At 33.5% G+C, this 20048-nt stretch overlaps 3 protein-coding genes across 3 annotated transcripts; 2 read left to right on the forward strand and 1 right to left on the reverse strand.

The window, feature by feature from the left end:
- The first annotated feature begins 327 nt into the window (after nt 1–327).
- On the forward strand, nt 328–2300 carry LOC133309280 (GDSL esterase/lipase At5g63170-like). The gene is made up of 5 exons (XM_061510029.1): nt 328–574; nt 789–922; nt 1356–1583; nt 1688–1943; nt 2047–2300. The coding sequence occupies exons 1-5, from the start codon at nt 328–330 to the stop codon at nt 2298–2300; spliced, it is 1119 nt and encodes a 372-aa protein (XP_061366013.1).
- A 6757-nt stretch (nt 2301–9057) lies between these two features.
- LOC133309281 (GDSL esterase/lipase At1g23500-like) lies at nt 9058–11463 on the forward strand. The gene is made up of 5 exons (XM_061510030.1): nt 9058–9301; nt 9522–9652; nt 10533–10760; nt 10883–11138; nt 11246–11463. The coding sequence occupies exons 1-5, from the start codon at nt 9058–9060 to the stop codon at nt 11461–11463; spliced, it is 1077 nt and encodes a 358-aa protein (XP_061366014.1).
- A 2361-nt stretch (nt 11464–13824) lies between these two features.
- LOC133309276 (la-related protein 1C-like) lies at nt 13825–19644 on the reverse strand. Its single transcript, XM_061510026.1, has 6 exons — nt 18871–19644; nt 17963–18527; nt 17740–17884; nt 17389–17479; nt 14689–14760; nt 13825–14475 (listed from the first exon to the last, which is right to left on the reverse strand). The coding sequence occupies exons 1-6, from the start codon at nt 19393–19395 to the stop codon at nt 14251–14253; spliced, it is 1623 nt and encodes a 540-aa protein (XP_061366010.1). The 5' UTR covers nt 19396–19644; the 3' UTR covers nt 13825–14250.
- Between the last annotated feature and the right edge of the window lie 404 nt (nt 19645–20048).

Raw genomic sequence — 20048 nt, forward strand, 5'->3', positions numbered from 1 at the left:
AGAATTTAGGAGAATTGAACACATATTCTCACTCTCACTTACTTAGTTCTCTAGTGTCGATTGAGCTAATATCATTTGATAAAAAAATTTTACTCTTTTTTGTTTTTGATAAAATGAAAAGACTCGTTTAATAATAGAGAAACTATCACGTGTGTCACAAATCTATTTGATTATTTAATATAAAATAATAATATAATTGTTATTGACCAGACTACTTTACTTAAAGGAATGGATAGACTCTACACGGGAATTTATTTTTGATGACTGTATTAGCTAGCATCTATAAATACTATAATTACATTGCTAGAAAATCAACACTAAAGGAAAATGGAGCATGTATGCTGGGAGAGATTAGTGACTGTTGTATTGGTTTTCTTTGCCACCAGATTTCCCAAGGCCGTTGATGGAGCAATTCCAGCGTTGTTTGCATTTGGAGACTCAATTCTTGATACGGGAAATAACAACAACCTTGCAACGTTAAGCAAGTGCAATTTTCCTCCTTATGGAAGGGATTTCTTTGGAGCCAGACCAACAGGAAGATGGAGTAATGGAAGAGTTCCCTCAGATTTGATAGGTAAATATAACTATCATTATGTACACATTAATTTCCCTCATGTTTTTCTATATATGTAAAGTAAGACATTTTCATTTTCTTTTTAATAATCAAGGCATTTTTAAAGTAAGGGAATGTAGAGTAGTGGTGTAGAGTAGTGGAAAAATATTTCTCATTTCTCGTTACATGATCATAGTTAAAGCTTATCTCAAATCATTTGAATATGTTTATGTAGCGGAGGCTCTGGGAATCAAACAAACGTTGCCAGCATATCTGAACCCGTTCCTAAGTAGTCAAGAACTTGCCACTGGGGTATGCTTTGCTTCAGGTGGCTCAGGGTTGGACACAATGACAACTACCTTACAGGTTGTAGTTAATATTATATATTCTACTCTACGATTTACTTCCTATTTTAGCGTTGATTTTTGTTTATCTAATTTTTGTCATTTATTATTAGGGGCAGGTTATATTTACAAATTTTTTTGTTTACAAACTCTTACAAACTACAATATGTTCTCCCGGGAGAACACTGGTTACACCATTTTCTCCCGGAAAAACATAGTGTAATTTGTAAAAAATTTCAAAAAGGATCTGTTCCCTTATTATCAATAATTAATTAATTGATATAATTCAATAAACTATAACTGATAGATAGACAAAATCAACATTTAAGATGAGGAATAAAATTTTTAAGTCTTGCACCGGAATCAAAAGATTCCTCCTGTGCATATCTATATATATATATATATATATATATTAATGAATGCTATTCAATCATTTCTTATATTGTTATGTTTATCAGGGAGTTCTATCAATGTCCGCCCAAATGCAATTGTTCAAAGATTACATAAGAAGGTTGAGATCACTTGTTGGATATCAGAGAGCAGCGTACATCATATCCAACGGTTTGTACCTGATTTCAGCGGGCAACAATGACATTGCTATTACTTATACTGTGTCGCCAAGGAGATTGATGTTATTCAATCTATATGCTGATCTTTTAGTTGGGTGGCATTCAAATTTCGTCAAGGTTCGGGAGCTGCTATCGAATTAATTTTACCATTCATTTTTTAGTTTGAAATGTCGTAACTCGTAAACATGTAATAAATCTTATTTATTTATTTCCATGTAAAGGAACTATATCAACTTGGAGCACGACACGTGTGGGTTCTAAGTACATTGCCATTGGGATGCTTGCCTGGAGCTAGAAATTCAGTGGGTGGACCCTTAAAGTTTTGTGTAGACATTGTGAATGGACAAGCACAGATATACAATGTAAAGTTAGCATCAGCGATGGCTTCCATCAGAACAAGGGTTCCCAATTTTGACCTTCAATTCGTTGATGTCTATACTCCTTTGCTTAATATCATACGGAATCCTTTAGCAGCAGGTTAATTTTAATACAAACTTACTAAATTATTCGTGCAAATTAAACAATGATACTTTCGATGATCATGAATTATGTTAATTTGTGTTCTTTGTAAAAATTTCAGGGTTTGTAAACGCTGCGACCGGGTGTTGTGGAACTGGGACACTTGAAATGGCAGAGTTATGTAACATATTCATTGGCTCTTGTCCAATTCCTTCAGCATATGTTTTCTGGGATGCTGGCCATCCAACTCAGAGAACATATCAACTCATTGTGGCTTCTATACTAAAAAGACACAGAGTTTCAGGATACAATGTTTCAGGATATAATGTTTCAAGCTCTTTTGATACTACTCCTTCAAAGTTTGGCTCACATTAATGAAGCCTTTGCTTTTTGTATCAAATGTATAATTAATAATTTCCTTTTTCTATATGTTTTTCTCCTCTTTTGTCCTTGTCCTCGGATGTTCTAACCCAACAAAAGAAAAAAGAAAAACTGTGAATTAATCAACCACAGCAAATATAAGCTATACATACCACTAACCTTATTGAATCCGCCTCAATAAAAAATCTGAAGTTTCTTTTGTCATATTAATTTATCTCTTTTATCTTTTGGGGTTAACGTCTCTTCTTTTACTTAAGAGATCAAAACATTTCTACACACACATTCGGATGTGGGTCTCATTACAAAATTTTTCTCTCACTTCATTTTTTTTTCTCTCTCCTCATTTATTTTCCGTAAAAAGTAATCCTTATCTCATCTTAATCCTTATCTCATCTAAAATGAGAAAAATATTACTCTTATCTTTTAACCGGAAAAATGTGAATAATTCTTATTTGTGTTCTCTAATTGACTCAAAATTACTAAAAAAAAAAAATGAAGCTCAGTTACTATTGAAAGATTCAACTTCCACACTGCCTCTACTCCCGTCACCTCCAAGAAAGAAAAAAAAAAAAAGGAAAAAGAGAAATCTGACACTAGACAAGGGGTGGCTTCGATAATGTATATATGGCAAAATGATTTGTAACGTGATTGTATATAAATATTGATGCAGTCACCTAAACACTACGTCATTTTGGGTAGGATAAATGAAGTTCGTGTTCAAAATTAATTGTAAAAAATAGAAGTATTATATTTATTTTCACCTTTGTATAATTATGATTTTTCATATTTAATACTTTATATTTATTTACATATTTATATGGTTATAATTCTCTATATTTAATGCTTTCACACTATAAACGTAGTTTTTTATATGACTGCATCAATCCTTAGATGCAGTCACTGTACATCCGCTAAACCCTTCACACTATAAAAGTAGTTTTTTATATGACTGCACCAATCCTTAAGTGTGATGCCGAAAGCACATAGAAAAGTAGCTAAACAGAAAGTTGGAATTTCACAAAAGAGTAACCCTGCGGTTCCCAATTTCAATTAACAAAATAATAATATTCAACTCCTAGAATAAGGGTCTTAAGCACCCTTTTATAGACTAATTACAAATTGATCAAAATTCAAAAATTAAAATTCCTAAAAATAATAAAACCTCCTAAAATAAATATAACAGTAATTAACTTTAAAAATAAATAAATAATTATAATTAAATCAATCAAAACACAATAAAATATAAGACTTATTTTTGGATATTAAACTAAAAAGTTTGACACCAAATTTTAATCGTTGATTTCATGAATCTAACTATTATAATTTATTAGGTCACACTTATAAATTAATTATTGATTCCCAATAAAATATAATTATTAGATTGACGAAAATTAATGGTTAAAATTTGGTGTTAAACATTTTAATTCGACCTTGATGTTAAAAGTATCCTATATATATATTAGAGAAGGTTATATTTACAAACTTTTTGTTTACTAACTTTTTGTTTGCAAACTACACTATGTCTTACCTGTAATACACTCTTGAGTAGAGTATTACCAATCAAATATAGTATAATTTATAAATTTGTAAAACAAAAATTTGTCAATATAACCCTAGTCATATATATTCTGATAAAAAAATAAGGCAATAGCATCGCTGAACGAGATAAGATATTTTCTTTTGCATATTGTTATTCAAATTTCCTTATCCATGGCTTTGTCCTTTTCCAATTTCCTTACACAATCACCTTTTGTTTTCCTCCGCTTTTCCAAATACATAAATACACCACTAAACTCAACCAGTAACCGCAGTTCAGCCCCCATGTTCTCGCTTCAAATTGGATATACCTATATAGGTGTTGCCAGAAGGAGTGGTTACGGCTTTAGCTCACTTCTCCTATTAAATTAATTTCTTGGTTTTGAATCAACAACTATTTCAGTAGCCATCTTATCTTAGTGTGGTTTTGGGTTTACATTTGACTTAGTTCACTTATCATTTTACAAATAAACATGAGGTTTTGGAACACTGCTTTTAGCACTAAAGGCAAAGCAAAAGATGATGCAATTTTGGTTGGTAATGATGGGAAGAGCGCACATTTTGCAACTTCTAAGGAGATATAATAGCAACGAGTTAGACTTTGGATCTCATGTTTGATTGTGATTACTTATATGTGACCGGGCACATGGTGTTTGGTGGACAGGTAAAAATATGCTCCCTATTGATTCTTGTGGGATTGGTACTATACTAAATCCTAATCTCCCACGTGGTAGACATTTTGTTTGGATTAATTCATTTCTTTGGAGTTCAAAAACCCACCATAACTCAACTATATATTCCAATGAATCTAAGCAAAGCTTGATGAGGCTAAGTTGAGTAAAATAATAATAATAATAATAATAATTGAATTCAATGTGAGCAACAAATATGGTTCATATTTTTTTAGTGGATTTTTAATGTGTGTGTGGGCAAAGATGTTTTGACCGTAAGATTAAGAGGTCTTACTTTCTATCTCACCTATTTATTTTCGTTCATCTAAAAATTGTACTTTATTGAGTTATATCTATTAATTAATTATTGATTCCAAAAAAATTACAACCATTATATAGACAAAAATCAATGGCTCATATGGAGAATAAGACTTTTTAATCATATATATATATGGTTAGTATCATTTTACACCAGTGTAACTTACACTTTTAATCTTGTTCGTTGATTTCACTTATATCTAAGGGCTGTAATTTTTTAGTAATGTGAGCCATTGGATACAAATGAATCAATGGTCAAGATTAGATATAAGACTTCTAACTCTTACACCGGTGTAAGAATATATATATATATATATATATATATATATATATATATATATATATATATATATATATACATGGGCTTATCATTTCTCAAGCTGTCGGAGATAATTTTATCTCCGGCTACTAAATCATAACCGTACAAAGATGGATCAACGGTGATAAAGGAAGAGAGAGAAAAAGGGAATCATAACCATTCAAAGGTAAATCAATAAATATAAGGAAATAAATAATCAAAACGACGTAGTTTTGGGGTGGCCGGAGATAAACTTATCTCAAGCAGCTTGAGAAATATTTTTTCATATATATATATATATATATATATATATATATATATATATATATATATATATATTGTTTACAAACTATATTATGTCTGATCGGTCATACTTTAATCAAGAGTGTATGACCGGTCAAACTTAATGTAATTTGTAAAAAAAATTTGTAAATGGATCGTTCTGAACCGGAAGGTTATATCTCAATTGTTGAATCCAATGTAATAAAAATCTTCTCGGACTGGCCGAGTCGAATTGGAAATCGTTAAACCGATATAATGGTCGGAATGAGGTATTGGATCAATCATGTATCAACTCCGGTATGAACCGGTTTGACTCACCCAGTGACCAATAAAAATTGGTGACCTTGTCGGTTCACAGTGAACCCGCCAGGTCATGCATATATATTTTTTTAATAAATAAGTTCTTGAAGCCAACAAAGATGGGAACAATTGATTAAGGATTTGACACATTCTCCGTAAGGACGTGGGTTCAAATCTTGTTGTCCGATACGAGAACATTGTATAATGGTGGAAAACATCTGTCTGAGCTCACTTAAACTATTTGTAACCAAAAAAAATAAAAAAAATTCTTGGAACGTGGTCCAAAGAAGAAAAAAAAAAATCACCCATAGCGTCTTTACGACTTACATAAGGCAGAACCTTGATTCTATCGTCCCACTCTCATCTCTCCGCGCCGCTCCCTTTATGTAGATGCCGGTCCTGCTGCGTGTTGTCGCTGGTCGCACCACTTGCTTCTTCAAGAAGATCAGGTTAGTAAACTTCTCTTTGTGTTTTTTGGTTTTTAAATTGTGGGTAGCTTGACTCTTACACTCTTACTTGGAAAATTTTAGGCATAAATTGGATGCAAAGGTCTCATCATCTTTTTCGCATCCTAATCTTCCTTGCATTTGCTGGTAAGGCTTTAAATCATCGTCATTTCTTCTCTCTTTTTTTAACTCCTATTTTACTTTAATTTACGAAATTGTTGCATTTTTATTTGGTTGAGGTGTTGTGATATTTTATAATTTTAATATTGTTTATTGTTTCATTATCTTTAATTTTGTACATGTTATCCAAATATTTATAAATTATATAATGTAATGCTATACTGAGCTAGAGAAGTCGCAAGAACAGTACATTTACATCCTGCAATTCTTCGGTATTGTTACCAAAGGTTATGTAATCATAAGTTTATGTTAATTTTTTTGCAAGGTGAAACATTAGTTCATCATATAAAATTTGACCATGAATATATTGCCAAGAGCTCTACCATAGTTAATGATTGTCTGTTCTACTATGTCATTACTTTTCTTATTTCATATTGTGCTTGATTGTTGGGAAAGGAAATGTCTTATAAGATGTCCAAGATGCCATTTAAAATAGAAATGCCACACACGAAAGGCCTTTCTGGAAATCTGATTAAAGCAATATATAAATGCACTTTGGAAATGGGATTAGTTTTTTGTACTTATTATATAGGTAACCTTGCTAGGAATTGTTTATTGAGCGTATTTAAGTTGTAATAACTGTGAAATGTATGAACAGATCTCATGCTTGTAAAGCATTTGAGAAGATATCGTTGTTTTTTATTGAGGTACCCAGTCTCTTTGCCTCATGTTCGTGTCACTTATGTTTCTTTGACAAAGGCCATGTTTTTTGTATTTTTTGTCTTACTTACATTTCACTGTTTGATATGTTATCCATGAGAACGACTCAAGCTTGGTTTTGGTTACAGGTCTAGGCATTTGACTAAAAATTTTAAATTACGGCTTCTTTTAGTTTGCAATGTCTTTTTGTTTGATTTTTGAGTAATCCCATTTCTTTCTCAAGCACAAGTTATCCTCAACCAACATACTCCCCTATATATATTTTAAAAATCTATTTTCTTCCCATTTGTTTTCTGTCATCTCAAGCTGGCTAGATGCTTGTATGGTAATTTGAATAATTATTAGGAAGCAGTGTTCCAGTGAAGCTGTTGTGGCAGTGCAGGTGAATGAAAGGGCTTGCTTTTAGAATATGGTAATTGGTGATGATGAGTAACTGATGGTGGCACTAGCACTCAACATATAGAAGTCATTGAGCTGATGTTAAGGTTGAATGGTTGAGGCATGGCATATTGAGTGCTAAGGTTTACATATTTGTTCTGTGACAAACTGAATATGTGCCCCTCATTTGTGCTATGTGCCCCTCATTTGTGCTTTGAAAGCTTTGATTATACCACAGTTCCATGTATAGGAAATGAAATATCTAGTTAGATGCCTTTAGCAGATTATTTGTTTTAAGGTATTGATATTTTTGGAATTATGTGTATAAAATAAAAAATTTCATATATTAGTTCAAGTCAGTCGGTTCAACCAATGACTCACCGATTGAACCAATGATCCAGTAACCCAATACCACAGACAAGTCAATCATTGGGCCGAATTTAATAATATTGGTTGAATCTACTTGTAATTATAACACTCAAATTTATTAGGTGTATGAGTTGTTATATGTAAGTGAATCAATGTCTAAGAATGATTGTGTAAGACTTTTTATTCTTACACAAGTGTAAATTAAACTTATATACGCACGTGTATGCGTGCGTGTATGAGGCTGAATCAACAATTAAAATTAAGTGTAAGACTTTTATTCTTACATAATTATGTCTATTTGGAAAAGCATACTTAACAACTAGGACACATGACCTTCCCATGTATTTTAATGAACTTTTAGTATTATATAAAAAAATTTCAATTTAAAAAGGTATATAATATTTATGTCGAATACTTAAATATAGATTTAACTTTCGTTAACTTGTAATAGAGAACTGTTTTGAAAATATTAATTCATATTTTTTTATTTATCTTTGTGTTCTAATTCACTAAATAATTTATGTTTGATTTATTACAATTAAAATTATAGTAGGTTTGATAGGACTAATAGCAGGCTCGGCCCAACCTTTGAGTTTTAAAAAATAAGTCAAGTAAAACATATAATTTAGTCTTCATTAAACTATAAAAGAAGAAATAAAGTTTTTGTTTTAAAACAAAATCTAAATATTATTAATCTCTACCCGAAGGTACAATGATTAACAATCTCCTTAAAATAAAGAGCTTTTAGTCAAAATAAAATAAAATATTATTAATATTTATATAAAAGTGTAGTGTTAATTATCCTAATATTTGTTTTTACATATATTGTCAAACAAGCAAATTATAAATTAATTGCATGAAATAAAGAAAACGGATAAATAAAATCCTAATAAAGAATGAAAAGTTGTATGTATTCCAACTTCAAATGTTTTTAGCAGAACTGAAGTTACATAATAAAGGCTGTCATAAGTTAAACAAATTTAAGTATATTCCAACATCACACGTTTTTAGTAGAATTGGAGTTACATAATAAAGTCTGTTATAAGCTAAACAAATTTAAGTTAGATTCCTATTAAGCAGTTTCTAAAACATTGTTAGAAAATCAGACATTCACTTGCATTTGGAGAATTTAAGTTAAATTTAAGTAAATCGAACAAATTTAAGTTAAACAAGCGTTGCTAGAAAATTAAAAGTAAAGGAAAACGGATCACACATTCCAGGATAGACTATACACTAATATTTATTTTTGGATAACCAAATTAGTATCTATAAATACTATCACTACCTTGCTACAAAATCAATAAGGAAGAAAAATGGACAACTTTTGGGAGAGAATAGTGACAATTGTTATGGTTTCCTCTGCCATCATAGTTCCCAGAGCTGTTAATGGATCAATTCCGGCATTGTTTGCATTTGGAGACTCAATCCTTGATACAGGAAATAACAACAACCTTGCATCATTAAGTAAGTGCAATTTTCCTCCATATGGAAGAGATTTCATTGGAGGAAGAGCTACAGGAAGATGGAGTGATGGAAAAGTTCCCTCAGATTTGATAGGTAACTATAACCACCAATATATAAATATTCATTTCCCTCATCCATGCAATGCATTTTGGTTTCTTTTTTCATAATCAAGGCATTTTCATCTACATTAGTAGGCGCTGCCTCATCCATTTTGCATGCTCATAGTTAAAAATTATCTCAAATCAAAACTATTTTCAAATATGAATATAGTATATGAATATGTTATATTTGTATATGAATATGTTATATTTAGCGGCGGCTCTGGGAATCAAAGAAACGTTGCCAGCTTATCTGGACCCCAACTTACAGAGTCAAGACCTCCCAACTGGGGTAGGCTTTGCTTCAGGTGGCTCAGGGAATGATAATATAACTTCTGGCGTACAGGTAATATTGTAGTTAATTTTTCCTCTAAAATCTTTTGGTAAAATACATGATATAAAAGGAAAATAAACTTTCCAAAGTATACTACATCTAAAATAACATCGTTGCTCGAAATTATTTGTATTTTTTTTTTTTTTTGGTAATCCGAAATTATTTGTTAAAATATGAATGTTTTTTAAAAAAAAAAAAAAAAAAAAAAAAAAAAAAAAATCTCGTCCCATAAATACATTAAAAGTTGCGCCGGTTTTATTTTTTAATTTTTTTTTTAAGTTGGTGGGTCCCAATGTTTTATGTGTAAACAGTTGGACACATTTTGTCTCCTTCAAAATATTCATTTACCCCGGTTTATATTTGGGCTTTGTATATATGTAACGACAGTAAAATTTTGTCTTAGGCTCACCATATTTTTTTAAAAATAAATAATTAAATGAAAAAATTTGATGAATCTATCAGTGAAACACTTCTGCAGTGACAGTAAAAGTTTTTTTTTTCTTATATTTATATATTGAAACAATATTTGTCAATTCTCATGTTATAATTCTTCGATTTGCGTGCAATTTTTTTTTTGTCCACCACTATTTAAGTCACAACATAGGAATTAAATTAAACATACAAGCGTTTCCTCCCCCCCCCCCTCCCCCCATGAATAAAAGTAGATAAATGGAAATTAATTCGAATTCCCACATGATGAAAAAAAGTAAAATGTCTCGAGAAGAAAAGAGTCATATTTGACCGCTATACATTGCTAACATCAGGAAAGAAAATCAAACCCCTTATATATTTTAATTAACTCCAATTAAATTATCGTGTAACATGAGAAAATCAAACCCCTTATATATTTTAATTAACGCCACTCTATCATTTGTTATGTTATGTTTATAAGGGAGTTTTATCAATGTCCGCCCAACTACAATTGTTCCAAGATTACATAAAAAAGTTGAGAGCAGTTGTTGGAGATCAAAATGCATCTTCCATCATATCCAACGGCTTGTATCTGATTTCAGCGGGCAACAATGACATTGCCTTTGCTTATTCTTCCACGGCAAGGAGATTGATGTTATTCCCTACATATGCTGATCTTGTAGTTACGTGGCATTCAAATTTTGTCAAGGTTCGTGACTTGCAATTGAATTAACTTTTTACCATTTCATTTTTTTTAGTTGAAAGTACCGTAAACATATATAATAAATCTTATTTTTATTTTTATTTTTGGTACAAAATGTTAATGTGAAGGAACTATATCAACTTGGAGCACGACGCGTGTGGGTTTTAAGTACATTGCCATTGGGATGCTTGCCTGGAGCTAGAAATTCATTAGGTGGACCCTTAAGGCTTTGTGTAGAAATTGTGAATCAACAAGCACAGATATACAATGCAAAATTAGCATCAGCGATGTCTACAATTAGAACCAGTCTTTCCAATTATGACCTTGAGTTCGTTGATGTCTACACTCCTCTGCTTAATATCATACGGAATCCAGTAGGAGCAGGTTATTTTTTGAATACAAGCCTTGATAAATATTAGTGCAAATTAGCATTGAAATTTTTTATGATCTGTGAATTATATGTTAATTTGTGTACTTTGTAATAATTTCAGGGTTTATAAGCGCTGTGAACGGGTGTTGTGGGACTGGGACACTTGAAATGGGAAGTTCATGTAACGTACTCATTGGCTCTTGTCCAAATCCTTCAGCACATGTTTTCTGGGATGCTGGCCATCCAACTCAGAGAACATATGAGCTCATTGTCGCTTCTATATTACAAACACACAATGTTTCGAACTCTATTGCTGCTTCTCCTTTGAAGTTTGAGTAACAGTAATGAAGCGTTTGCTTTTTGTATTAAATGGATAATTAATATCATATAACTTTTTTTTATAAATGTTTTTCTTCTCTTTCCTCCTTGGATAATCATAATGTATTGGACTGTTATATTTATAAATATGATGGGTGGCAAATCAAGATTAAGCACGAGATGGCTAATCACTAAAGAACAGCAACTGCTACCAAAGAAACGTCAACAAAATAAAATGGGAATTGATTTAGACAGTTGAAAATCTCCCCTTTTCATTCAATACTGATTAAGGAGAGCTTCTTTAACTAATTCTTGTTTAGTTTCGCGTTGAAATTGAACCAAAATCATAAATAATACTTCTTCTAACCCCAATGAGAAAAATCAAAATCAAACGTGCTTCTAGAAGAAGGTATAACCCAGATGATAAATTTTGCAATCTCTATGAGATAGAACCCATGACATGTTGGGATTTACCATTTACCATTCAGCTTGAAGAACTTTGTTGTTAAAAAACAACTATATTATATTTATAACAAAATTTTATATAAACTCGATTAAATCAGTGACCCGTTAGCCTAATACCCGGCCAAGCAATGACCTAACCAAATTTAATAATATTGCTTAGAAGTACTAAAAATGATTTTAATCATTATGACTTTGCACCCGTTCCCCAATGACAAATTTAAATAATAGATAAATAAATAAACTATAGAGAAATAGCTAGCCTTATCTTATTGTCTTGTGAGTATAGCATTCTCTTAGTTCAGGCGTGCAAGCTCAAGCATGGAGAAATTGTTTTTAGGAGTTAAGAAACCCGTTTTTTATCAGCATTAAGATAAGAGCATGTGTGGGGACAGTGGGATTCCTTTTTTTTTTTCTTTTTTTTTTTTTGGCTCTGGACGGAGCAGACTCTCTAGCATTGATCATTACTTGTCCCAACAATAAGAGGAGTTACCTATATCTACTTGCTGAGCCTTTCCCTTGGTAATAGAGGGGCATATTGCACAACAGTACAAGATTCGAAAGCATCATGACCCAATTTCTGAAAGTCAGAACCAGACCTCAAGATCAGGAGAGTTTGCTGAGCTTACTCCAAAGAACCGAAGAAAGTAGAGGCTGCTATGGGATTGCAGGATGATTCTATGATGAGGGACATGGCCTACTACTCGTAAAGATTAAGTTGCAAAAGGGAAAGCTGGCGTTGGAAGAAGATCGTTGTTGGAGCATTCGGAAAGAGAGGCAAGGTGGATATCCTTCTACACATTCTTCAATGTATTATCCCTTGGATAGTTTTGAGAGTTTGAGGAAAGAGTACGGGCACGATTTTTTACTCCTCTTAGATAGTTCTGGGGTGAATTTTGACTATGCTGAATACAGTGTTATCTGACAATTACACCTGCAACCCCTTTACTATGTGTACCTTCATTTTTTCTTTTTCTTGCTGGTAACTTAACTCCTAGGTACTTTCATTTGTAAGTGGGATAAAGCAATATATTTAGCCCTTTTGACCTATTTTTCAAAATATTCCACCAGTTTAGTTCTTTGATTAAAACCGAAGCAATGTACAAAGATGCATATCAAGTGATTATATGTTTAGTCGCGCACATGACATACAGATTTCACGCACATATGCCTTTCACGCACATATGTCCATAATATACGTCTAGACACGTTAGTACTAGATGCATGTCTAGACATGTCAGTATCACGTACGCGTTTCAATCCGTCCAATCTAATTCCACTAGTCCTGATTACGTCAATATCAGATGCGCCTTACAATCCGTCTACCACTTAATATGCGTGTTAGGTGAACAATTATACACATAACCACCTTATGTGCATCTTCCACTGCATTAATCTGGTAATACATTTGGTCAAAAATCTATACTGCTGAAATATTTCCAAAAATACATTGGAACGGTCAAAAAGCCAGTATATTTTTGCCAAGTTATGGTTTCCCCCTCCATCATTTCATGCATTTTGTTACTTTCTTTTATATAATTATAAAAAGGGAGTAGACTGAGATAAGATAAATATGCAATTCAGCTTTTAAATCACTCATTAGGCCGGAGCAACCCTTACATGGTTAAACAGCAAAATAATACATCGAACTGGAGTCAGAAAGAGAGCTAAATTAAAGGTGAAATAACAAATATCTTTGAAGTCCGGATCTAATATAATATTACGGTTAGAAAAAATCTCTCTACATGGAGATCCGGAAAGAAAACTTGTTGGAGTCCTTTCGGAGAAACAGACTTTAAGAAAAGATGAGAAAATTAGGGACAAGAGTACAGACAGCAAAAACTATCCATCATAACCATCGGCCCTTAGTGAGCACACAACTCAGAACACGACGGTTAAAATCATCCAATTGGAGAGCCAAACTTCAGTAGCGCAGCCTAGTATAAGCTCAAAGTCAACTCATTCAACCTCATAAGAGACTTTGCCCACACATGCCACCATAAACCATTAAAAGATAAGAATTAATCAACCACAGCAAATATAAGCTATACAAATCAAATAACCTCATTAAATCCGCCTCAATCAAAATTCTGAAGTTCCTTTCATGTCTGATTAATTCCTCTTTTTATCTTTAGACCGTAACAAATGTGAATAAATCTTATTTGTTTCCACTAAAAGACTGAAAATTACTATCAAAATCGAGCTCAGTGACTGTAGAAAGAATCAACTTCCACACAGCCTCTATTCCCATCACCTCCAAAAAAAGAATAAAAAGAAGAAAAAAGAAAAACTGGACACTAGACAAGGATAATAAATTTGGGGCGGGGTAATTATGTAAGTACAGTTTTAATTGCTGTTCCCTGCAGCGTTACCGCCATTTGGAAGTTGAGACTGACTGGAAGACTCGGTTGGTCCTTCATCTTTGTTCATTTCTTCCAGAGTGATTGTTTGAAAATCAGTTGCCAGGTTATTGTATCTTGATCCGCCAGGAGATACTGAACCGGATTTAGCCCGAAGCTGAGCAGAGGGAAGCCATCTCATCCAGTCATTTTGCCTTCTCAACTTGTCACCCTGCAGCAAAGTTGAGGGAGAGAAATAAGCAGTTAGATAATATAATAAATAGATTAGCTTTCAGCATATTAAGTTAAAAAAAAGTATCCTTAATTTGTCCCTCTACCAAATGGTGGTGCGTCACTACATGCTAGTGTACAGAAGTGACATTAAGTGCGCAAAGTACAAAATGAGAGTTTGACACATGGAAAATACTACAAAATGAGAACTTGCCTGCACTTCCAATGTTGTGGAAGTTCTCAACGAATCCAGTATCAATTGAATGTTGCTTGTCAAACTTTTCACCTGCAAAAAGACATTCCATAGAGAGAAAAACAAACCTAAGGTGCAAAGTAATTATCAAAATTTAACTACCACGTGAAAATCATAATCTGACTACTGACAAATTACTAAAACAAATCAGTAACATAATGGTCACTAAACACTTCACAACCTATAGTTTACTCTTGAAACTCTTGCATCACAAGCATTGGCAGTAGATTAGATGTTGATCAAGGGTACTACATTCTTTAAGTGCATGCACGCAGTGGTATACGTGAGGTTTGCTTAAGGACACAAATAGACTAATAAGGCTCTATTAAAAAACACTGCTGTTAATCGGAACAGAATATTGGTAAGGTTAACAAGAGGTTTCGGATGGGAGAAATTTAAAAAAAAAAAAAATTATATTCCAACTGTCTCACATCCACTCCATGCAGAAGAATAGTAACTAATACATTTTGTTCCTATCAAGAAAAGAAAATGCATTAGAAGCACAGGTGTCCAATCTTCCATTGTCATAAATTCAATCAGGTTTGGCTCTAACCTAAGAGTATGTTTGGATGGAGGGCTTTGAGGAAAAGGAAAAGGAAGTTTAATTTTTCATTTCTAGAGCAAAAAGATTTATGAAAAGGAATAAACGATGGCAAAAATGTTACATGATAATCTCTCAATTTATTCATTTTATTTTAAGAAATTCCCAAATATGGAGAATGATTACTCAAAATAAAAAATAAACATTCCATTCCATATTTCTCTAAACCCCTCCAACCAAACATACCCCAAGGAAAGTGCTGGACAATTTTCATGTTTCTGTAATGACGTTCTGCATCCTTGCTCTCTTACATCTCTTATAAAACATATTGAGTGCACAAATACAAACAAGCTCAGGAAAAAAGAATAATGAACAATATTAATCGGAGCATAAGTGATCAAAAGTTTTATTCACCAGATTCAAAGTTACAACATATGAAGTAGAACATAACAATAGACAGGTGACTTCTCAAAAATTCCAATTTCATCACTCACACCCTTGATGGCAAACCATATAACTGATCAACTGATCATAAATTTAAATATTTTCATATGAAAAATACAAATAACAAGTCAGTGGCCTAAATGAAGAAATTCCTTATAATGTTAAGGTTCCATTTAACAAAGGAAATAATATCACCTCCAACTCAAAGAATTATCCATTCAATCAAATAACTCAACAACTGTTCCTTCTGCAATCCCCCCACAGGAAGTACTTCAACCATAATTTGAGCTAAAAAAACACTGACAGTTCAATACCAGGAAAACCCACTGATTTCCATTAACTAACAACTCCGATGTAGTGAGTCCATAATTTAAAGTATAATCCTAGACCTTGCTGAACAATATACAGAGGATGATCAAGCTACACGAGTATCACATCTAACTTCCACTCACTGCTGTCTACCGATGATAAATAAGAAAATATTTCATTCTTTGATACCTACAAGCCAGTTGCCTTATTTGACTCCTAATTATACTCTTTCACACTCTAAAAAGCAATTTTCCTTAATTTTTCTAGACAAATCTATTAAACCAGTAGCTGAACTCTTGCAAAATTAATGATCTGTATGTGTATGTGTTTCCTTTATTTTTCTTTAAGGCACAATAAGCTAACATCTGAACTAGGCCAAAATAATGATGCATTTCTGTATGTGTTTCATTTGTTTTCCTTGACATAAAATATACTAGCATCTGAATTCTTGCAAAATTAATGTTGTGCGTGCTCGTGTGAGTGTAGATACATACATACTTAGGTAGTTACTAATACTGATTGCTATTTATTTATATCCATCATGACTAGGACTAGCTGCAATGGACTATGCTTGTAGTGTTGGCAGTTCAATAGCCAGTCAAAAGCATAAATCCCTCTACCACAAATCCAATGCACTTGAACTGCATGAAGAGGGTAAAAGATCTCATGTATGAACAAACACCAAATCCAAAGCTCACTTAAACAGATAGCTAATCCTAACAAGTTAGGATTCCCCCATCCATACCAGCAGCAATACATATATTCAATATGGATATTTCAATAAAAAAGGACAACAATATATCATGATGTACAAAAAACAAATATCAAACTTTTAAGTATGCTATTTACAACTATCAATCGTAAAGTACAAAAGAATAATAGTATGTTCAAATTAAATTTCTTTTAAAAAATGCCATGTTTGCTCATTTCTGCCGGTCATCTGTAGCAGCATTATTTTCATGATAACAGAATCATGATTGAAAAATAATTCAAGTTTAAAGGGAAGAAACTTCTTTATTGGCGAGATATAGAGGCAAAGTAGTCATTAAGGCATAAAAGGGCATCAAAGCATAAATGCCAAATATATTACAATACAAGTTTACTACAAAAACAAAATCTTTTACCATATGTACCAAGTAATACCCATTCAATTCAATCACCAGCATAATAAGCTTTAGAATCATCTATATAAGAAAAAATCCTCAATGGAAAGAGAGAGAGAGAGAGAGAGAGGGAAAATCACCGCAAGTAAATGACTAGTGCAAGACAAAAATTTACTCAACCATACAACCAAGTAGTATAACATATTCAAAGGCATTACAGAAAAGATGCTGGAAGTATTGCTTAATCAAGCACGATTAACTTACTCGAGGGAAGTTTGCTATCAAAGTAATTGGAACCCAACCTTGTTCATCCATATTGGACCTTAAAAACCCATCTCTCACTAAATTAGCATCACTGTCAAAAACAAATCAGCAATGAATAGAGAATTCAATTATCAAGAATTTATTTTCAAACTAAATTATAGAAAAAACCGCTGCCCGTGAAACCCTGACAAAGATGAGATAAGGGAAATTCTTGTATGCAATTTTTTGAAAAGAGGTTGTTTCCTGAATTCAAACAAATATTAATAACCTTGCAATCACAAAAGGAGAAGATTTACCACAACTCCAAGCTTGTCCTCTTACAACCTATCTATAGAAAACTGATAAATTTACCTAAAGTAATAATCAATTTGGTTGACTATCAAGTTGGTCAGAGGAGGTTCTGCAGCAGGTAAGAACATTGCAGGAGGAGGGCTGTGAGTGAAGAACGGCATGCCCCTAAAGGGATCCAATGTTACTGTTGGAAAGTAATAGAACTCTAAAAACAAAAAGAAGGAGCATTAGTTAAATTTTATTTTTCAGAAACACAATTGGTCAAAAGGAGAAATAAACTCACCATGAAAACCAACGGGATTTGCATAGGGACCAACCGGCTGAGGGCCCACAAATGCAGCAGTACTAGGGGGTGGCTGCCTCAGTAATCCTCTTGGAGGCATCCTTGGCTGGGGTACATGAGCATCTCTAGAATTCACATAATTTCCCCGATCGTGATCTCGCCTGCTGCTATAATTATTATGATAAGAACCATCTCCTCGTGGATGGGGCCCATAATTACCCCTGCGAGAGGAGCCTCGATGTTCATTCATCGTAGGCATGAAACCCCGAACTAATGGTCTTGTATCCCAGTTATTATTCCGGTAATGATCTCTTGGAGAAGGGTCTGGCATCCCAGGTACCACATTACCATAGCTAACTGGAGGGAGCTGATATACAGGGAAGGGTGGCGGTGGCGGTGGAGGGGGAGGATTGGAGAAGCTGCTCTGCGCAGGACCAGACCCAATGCCGCCGCCGCCTACGCGCTTCATCGATCTTTGTCTATTAGGCATATTATAATTCATTGCAGAATTAGGTTTTGAATTACTAGTAGCTTGTTTCTGAGGGGGATGTGATGTGACAGGCCCCTACAAAATAATAAAGAGGTCATGCTAGCAGATAGATATAAAATCCTTCCTTAACAAGATATACCCTGTTTGATAATAGCATAATGCTGGACAGAAACAGAAATAGAGTTTTGTTATTATAGACTCGAGTCCACCGTGAGCCTAATACATCCCAAATTATCCACAGACTGAATTTTATAATATCTGGAAATTTAAAAATTTTAATCATATATATCCTGTATCCATTCTCCATACTATGTTTCCACTTATACAATTTGAAATTAAAAATAAATAATAATAAGCAATAATTGGGGCATTGTGGTTAAAACTAATCAGAGAATCATGGCATGTATTGGAACCAGACCTGAGAAGTGGAGAGTGATCCATCCACAGCAGTCTTGGAGGACGATTCAGCTGGCAATTTGCCAGATGCTTTTGTGGATTCAGACAAAGCAGGCCAGGAATCAGCACCCATTACAGGACCAGCCTCAACGACGACGCCGTTTGAGGGTTTGTTCCAAGCGGGCTTCTTAGAACGACCCGCATTGCCATCACTAGCATCGGAGCTATCCAGATCAGCAACCGTATTGCAATTATTATCCACCGGCGGCGGCGAAGCAGGAACCGCCTTCGGGGAGGAATCAGACGACGGCGCTTGGTCGGCAGCGCCGGCAGTGAGGGAAGAGGAGGAAGAAGATGAAGACGACGGCGGTGATTGGTTAATGCCGGTGGTCGTTGATTCCGGCTCGCCTCCGCGAACAACCTGAGCCCACGGAGAAGGAAAGTTTTTTCGCGGGAACTTAGGGCTGTTGTTGTCACCGGACTGCGCCGGTAACGGAGAACTAGTCGGCGAGTGATGGTTAGATGAAGATTTAGTATTGGTAACCATTGATGATTAGGGTTTCTATTTTTTTTTTTTTTTCAGAGTAAAAAAAAAAGTGCAGAGATTGATCAGAGTAAAACCAAAGGCATCAACATGAACAAATAAATAAAATAGACAAATCAGCAAATTAACACATCGAAAAGAAAACCCATAATATGAATTAGGGTTTCTCTGGGTAGAATGAGACAGGGTAAGTTGATAATAATGGAACGGATCTTAGTTCGGGAAAGAATCCTGTTTACACAAAAACTGCGATCTCTCTCCCTCCTTTTGTGTTACTGTTGTGCAACCTATTAACCTACCTATTTCTCCTTTCTTCCTATGAATTATCGATTTTTTTTTATTTTTTTTTATAACAAATGAATTATCGATTTTAATGCAATTAAGGAAGTAATTTTAATTTTAATTTAATAAGATATTGTGATTTGTAGTAATCTCATATAACTCCATGCCCTCTAAGCAGCATTTCTCCACATTTACAAAGTTATGTTAGTCTTCCGAGCATTATTATCTTCTCGTTAATGTTTTTGGATTTGAAAAATGGGATAGAATACTGTGACACACAAATAATATTACGCATAATGTTACGACCACATCTTAACCGTTGATTTCCGTCAATCAACGGTTATCATTAATTGCGAATTAATAATTAATTAATG

Source organism: Gastrolobium bilobum, unplaced genomic scaffold (genome assembly GCF_033153095.1).
Source record: "Gastrolobium bilobum isolate Gb01-03AN ecotype WA unplaced genomic scaffold, APGP_CSIRO_Gbil_v1 utg82977, whole genome shotgun sequence".
Lineage (NCBI taxonomy): Eukaryota > Viridiplantae > Streptophyta > Magnoliopsida > Fabales > Fabaceae > Gastrolobium > Gastrolobium bilobum.

Coding starts and splice junctions, on each gene's coding strand:
- LOC133309276 (XM_061510026.1), bottom strand. CDS start 19,395: ATGGTTACCAATACTAAATCTTCATCTAACCATCACTCGCCGACTAGT. Junction 17,480..17,739: donor CAAATTGATTATTACTTTAG/GTAAATTTATCA, acceptor TGTTTTTGACAG/TGATGCTAATTTAGTGAGAG. Junction 14,761..17,388: donor TGATAGCAAACTTCCCTCGA/GTAAGTTAATCG, acceptor GTCTTTTTGCAG/GTGAAAAGTTTGACAAGCAA.
- LOC133309280 (XM_061510029.1), top strand. CDS start 328: ATGGAGCATGTATGCTGGGAGAGATTAGTGACTGTTGTATTGGTTTTC. Junction 923..1,355: donor TGACAACTACCTTACAGGTT/GTAGTTAATATT, acceptor TATGTTTATCAG/GGAGTTCTATCAATGTCCGC. Junction 1,584..1,687: donor GGCATTCAAATTTCGTCAAG/GTTCGGGAGCTG, acceptor TTCCATGTAAAG/GAACTATATCAACTTGGAGC.
- LOC133309281 (XM_061510030.1), top strand. CDS start 9,058: ATGGACAACTTTTGGGAGAGAATAGTGACAATTGTTATGGTTTCCTCT. Junction 9,302..9,521: donor AGTTCCCTCAGATTTGATAG/GTAACTATAACC, acceptor TGTTATATTTAG/CGGCGGCTCTGGGAATCAAA. Junction 9,653..10,532: donor ATATAACTTCTGGCGTACAG/GTAATATTGTAG, acceptor TATGTTTATAAG/GGAGTTTTATCAATGTCCGC.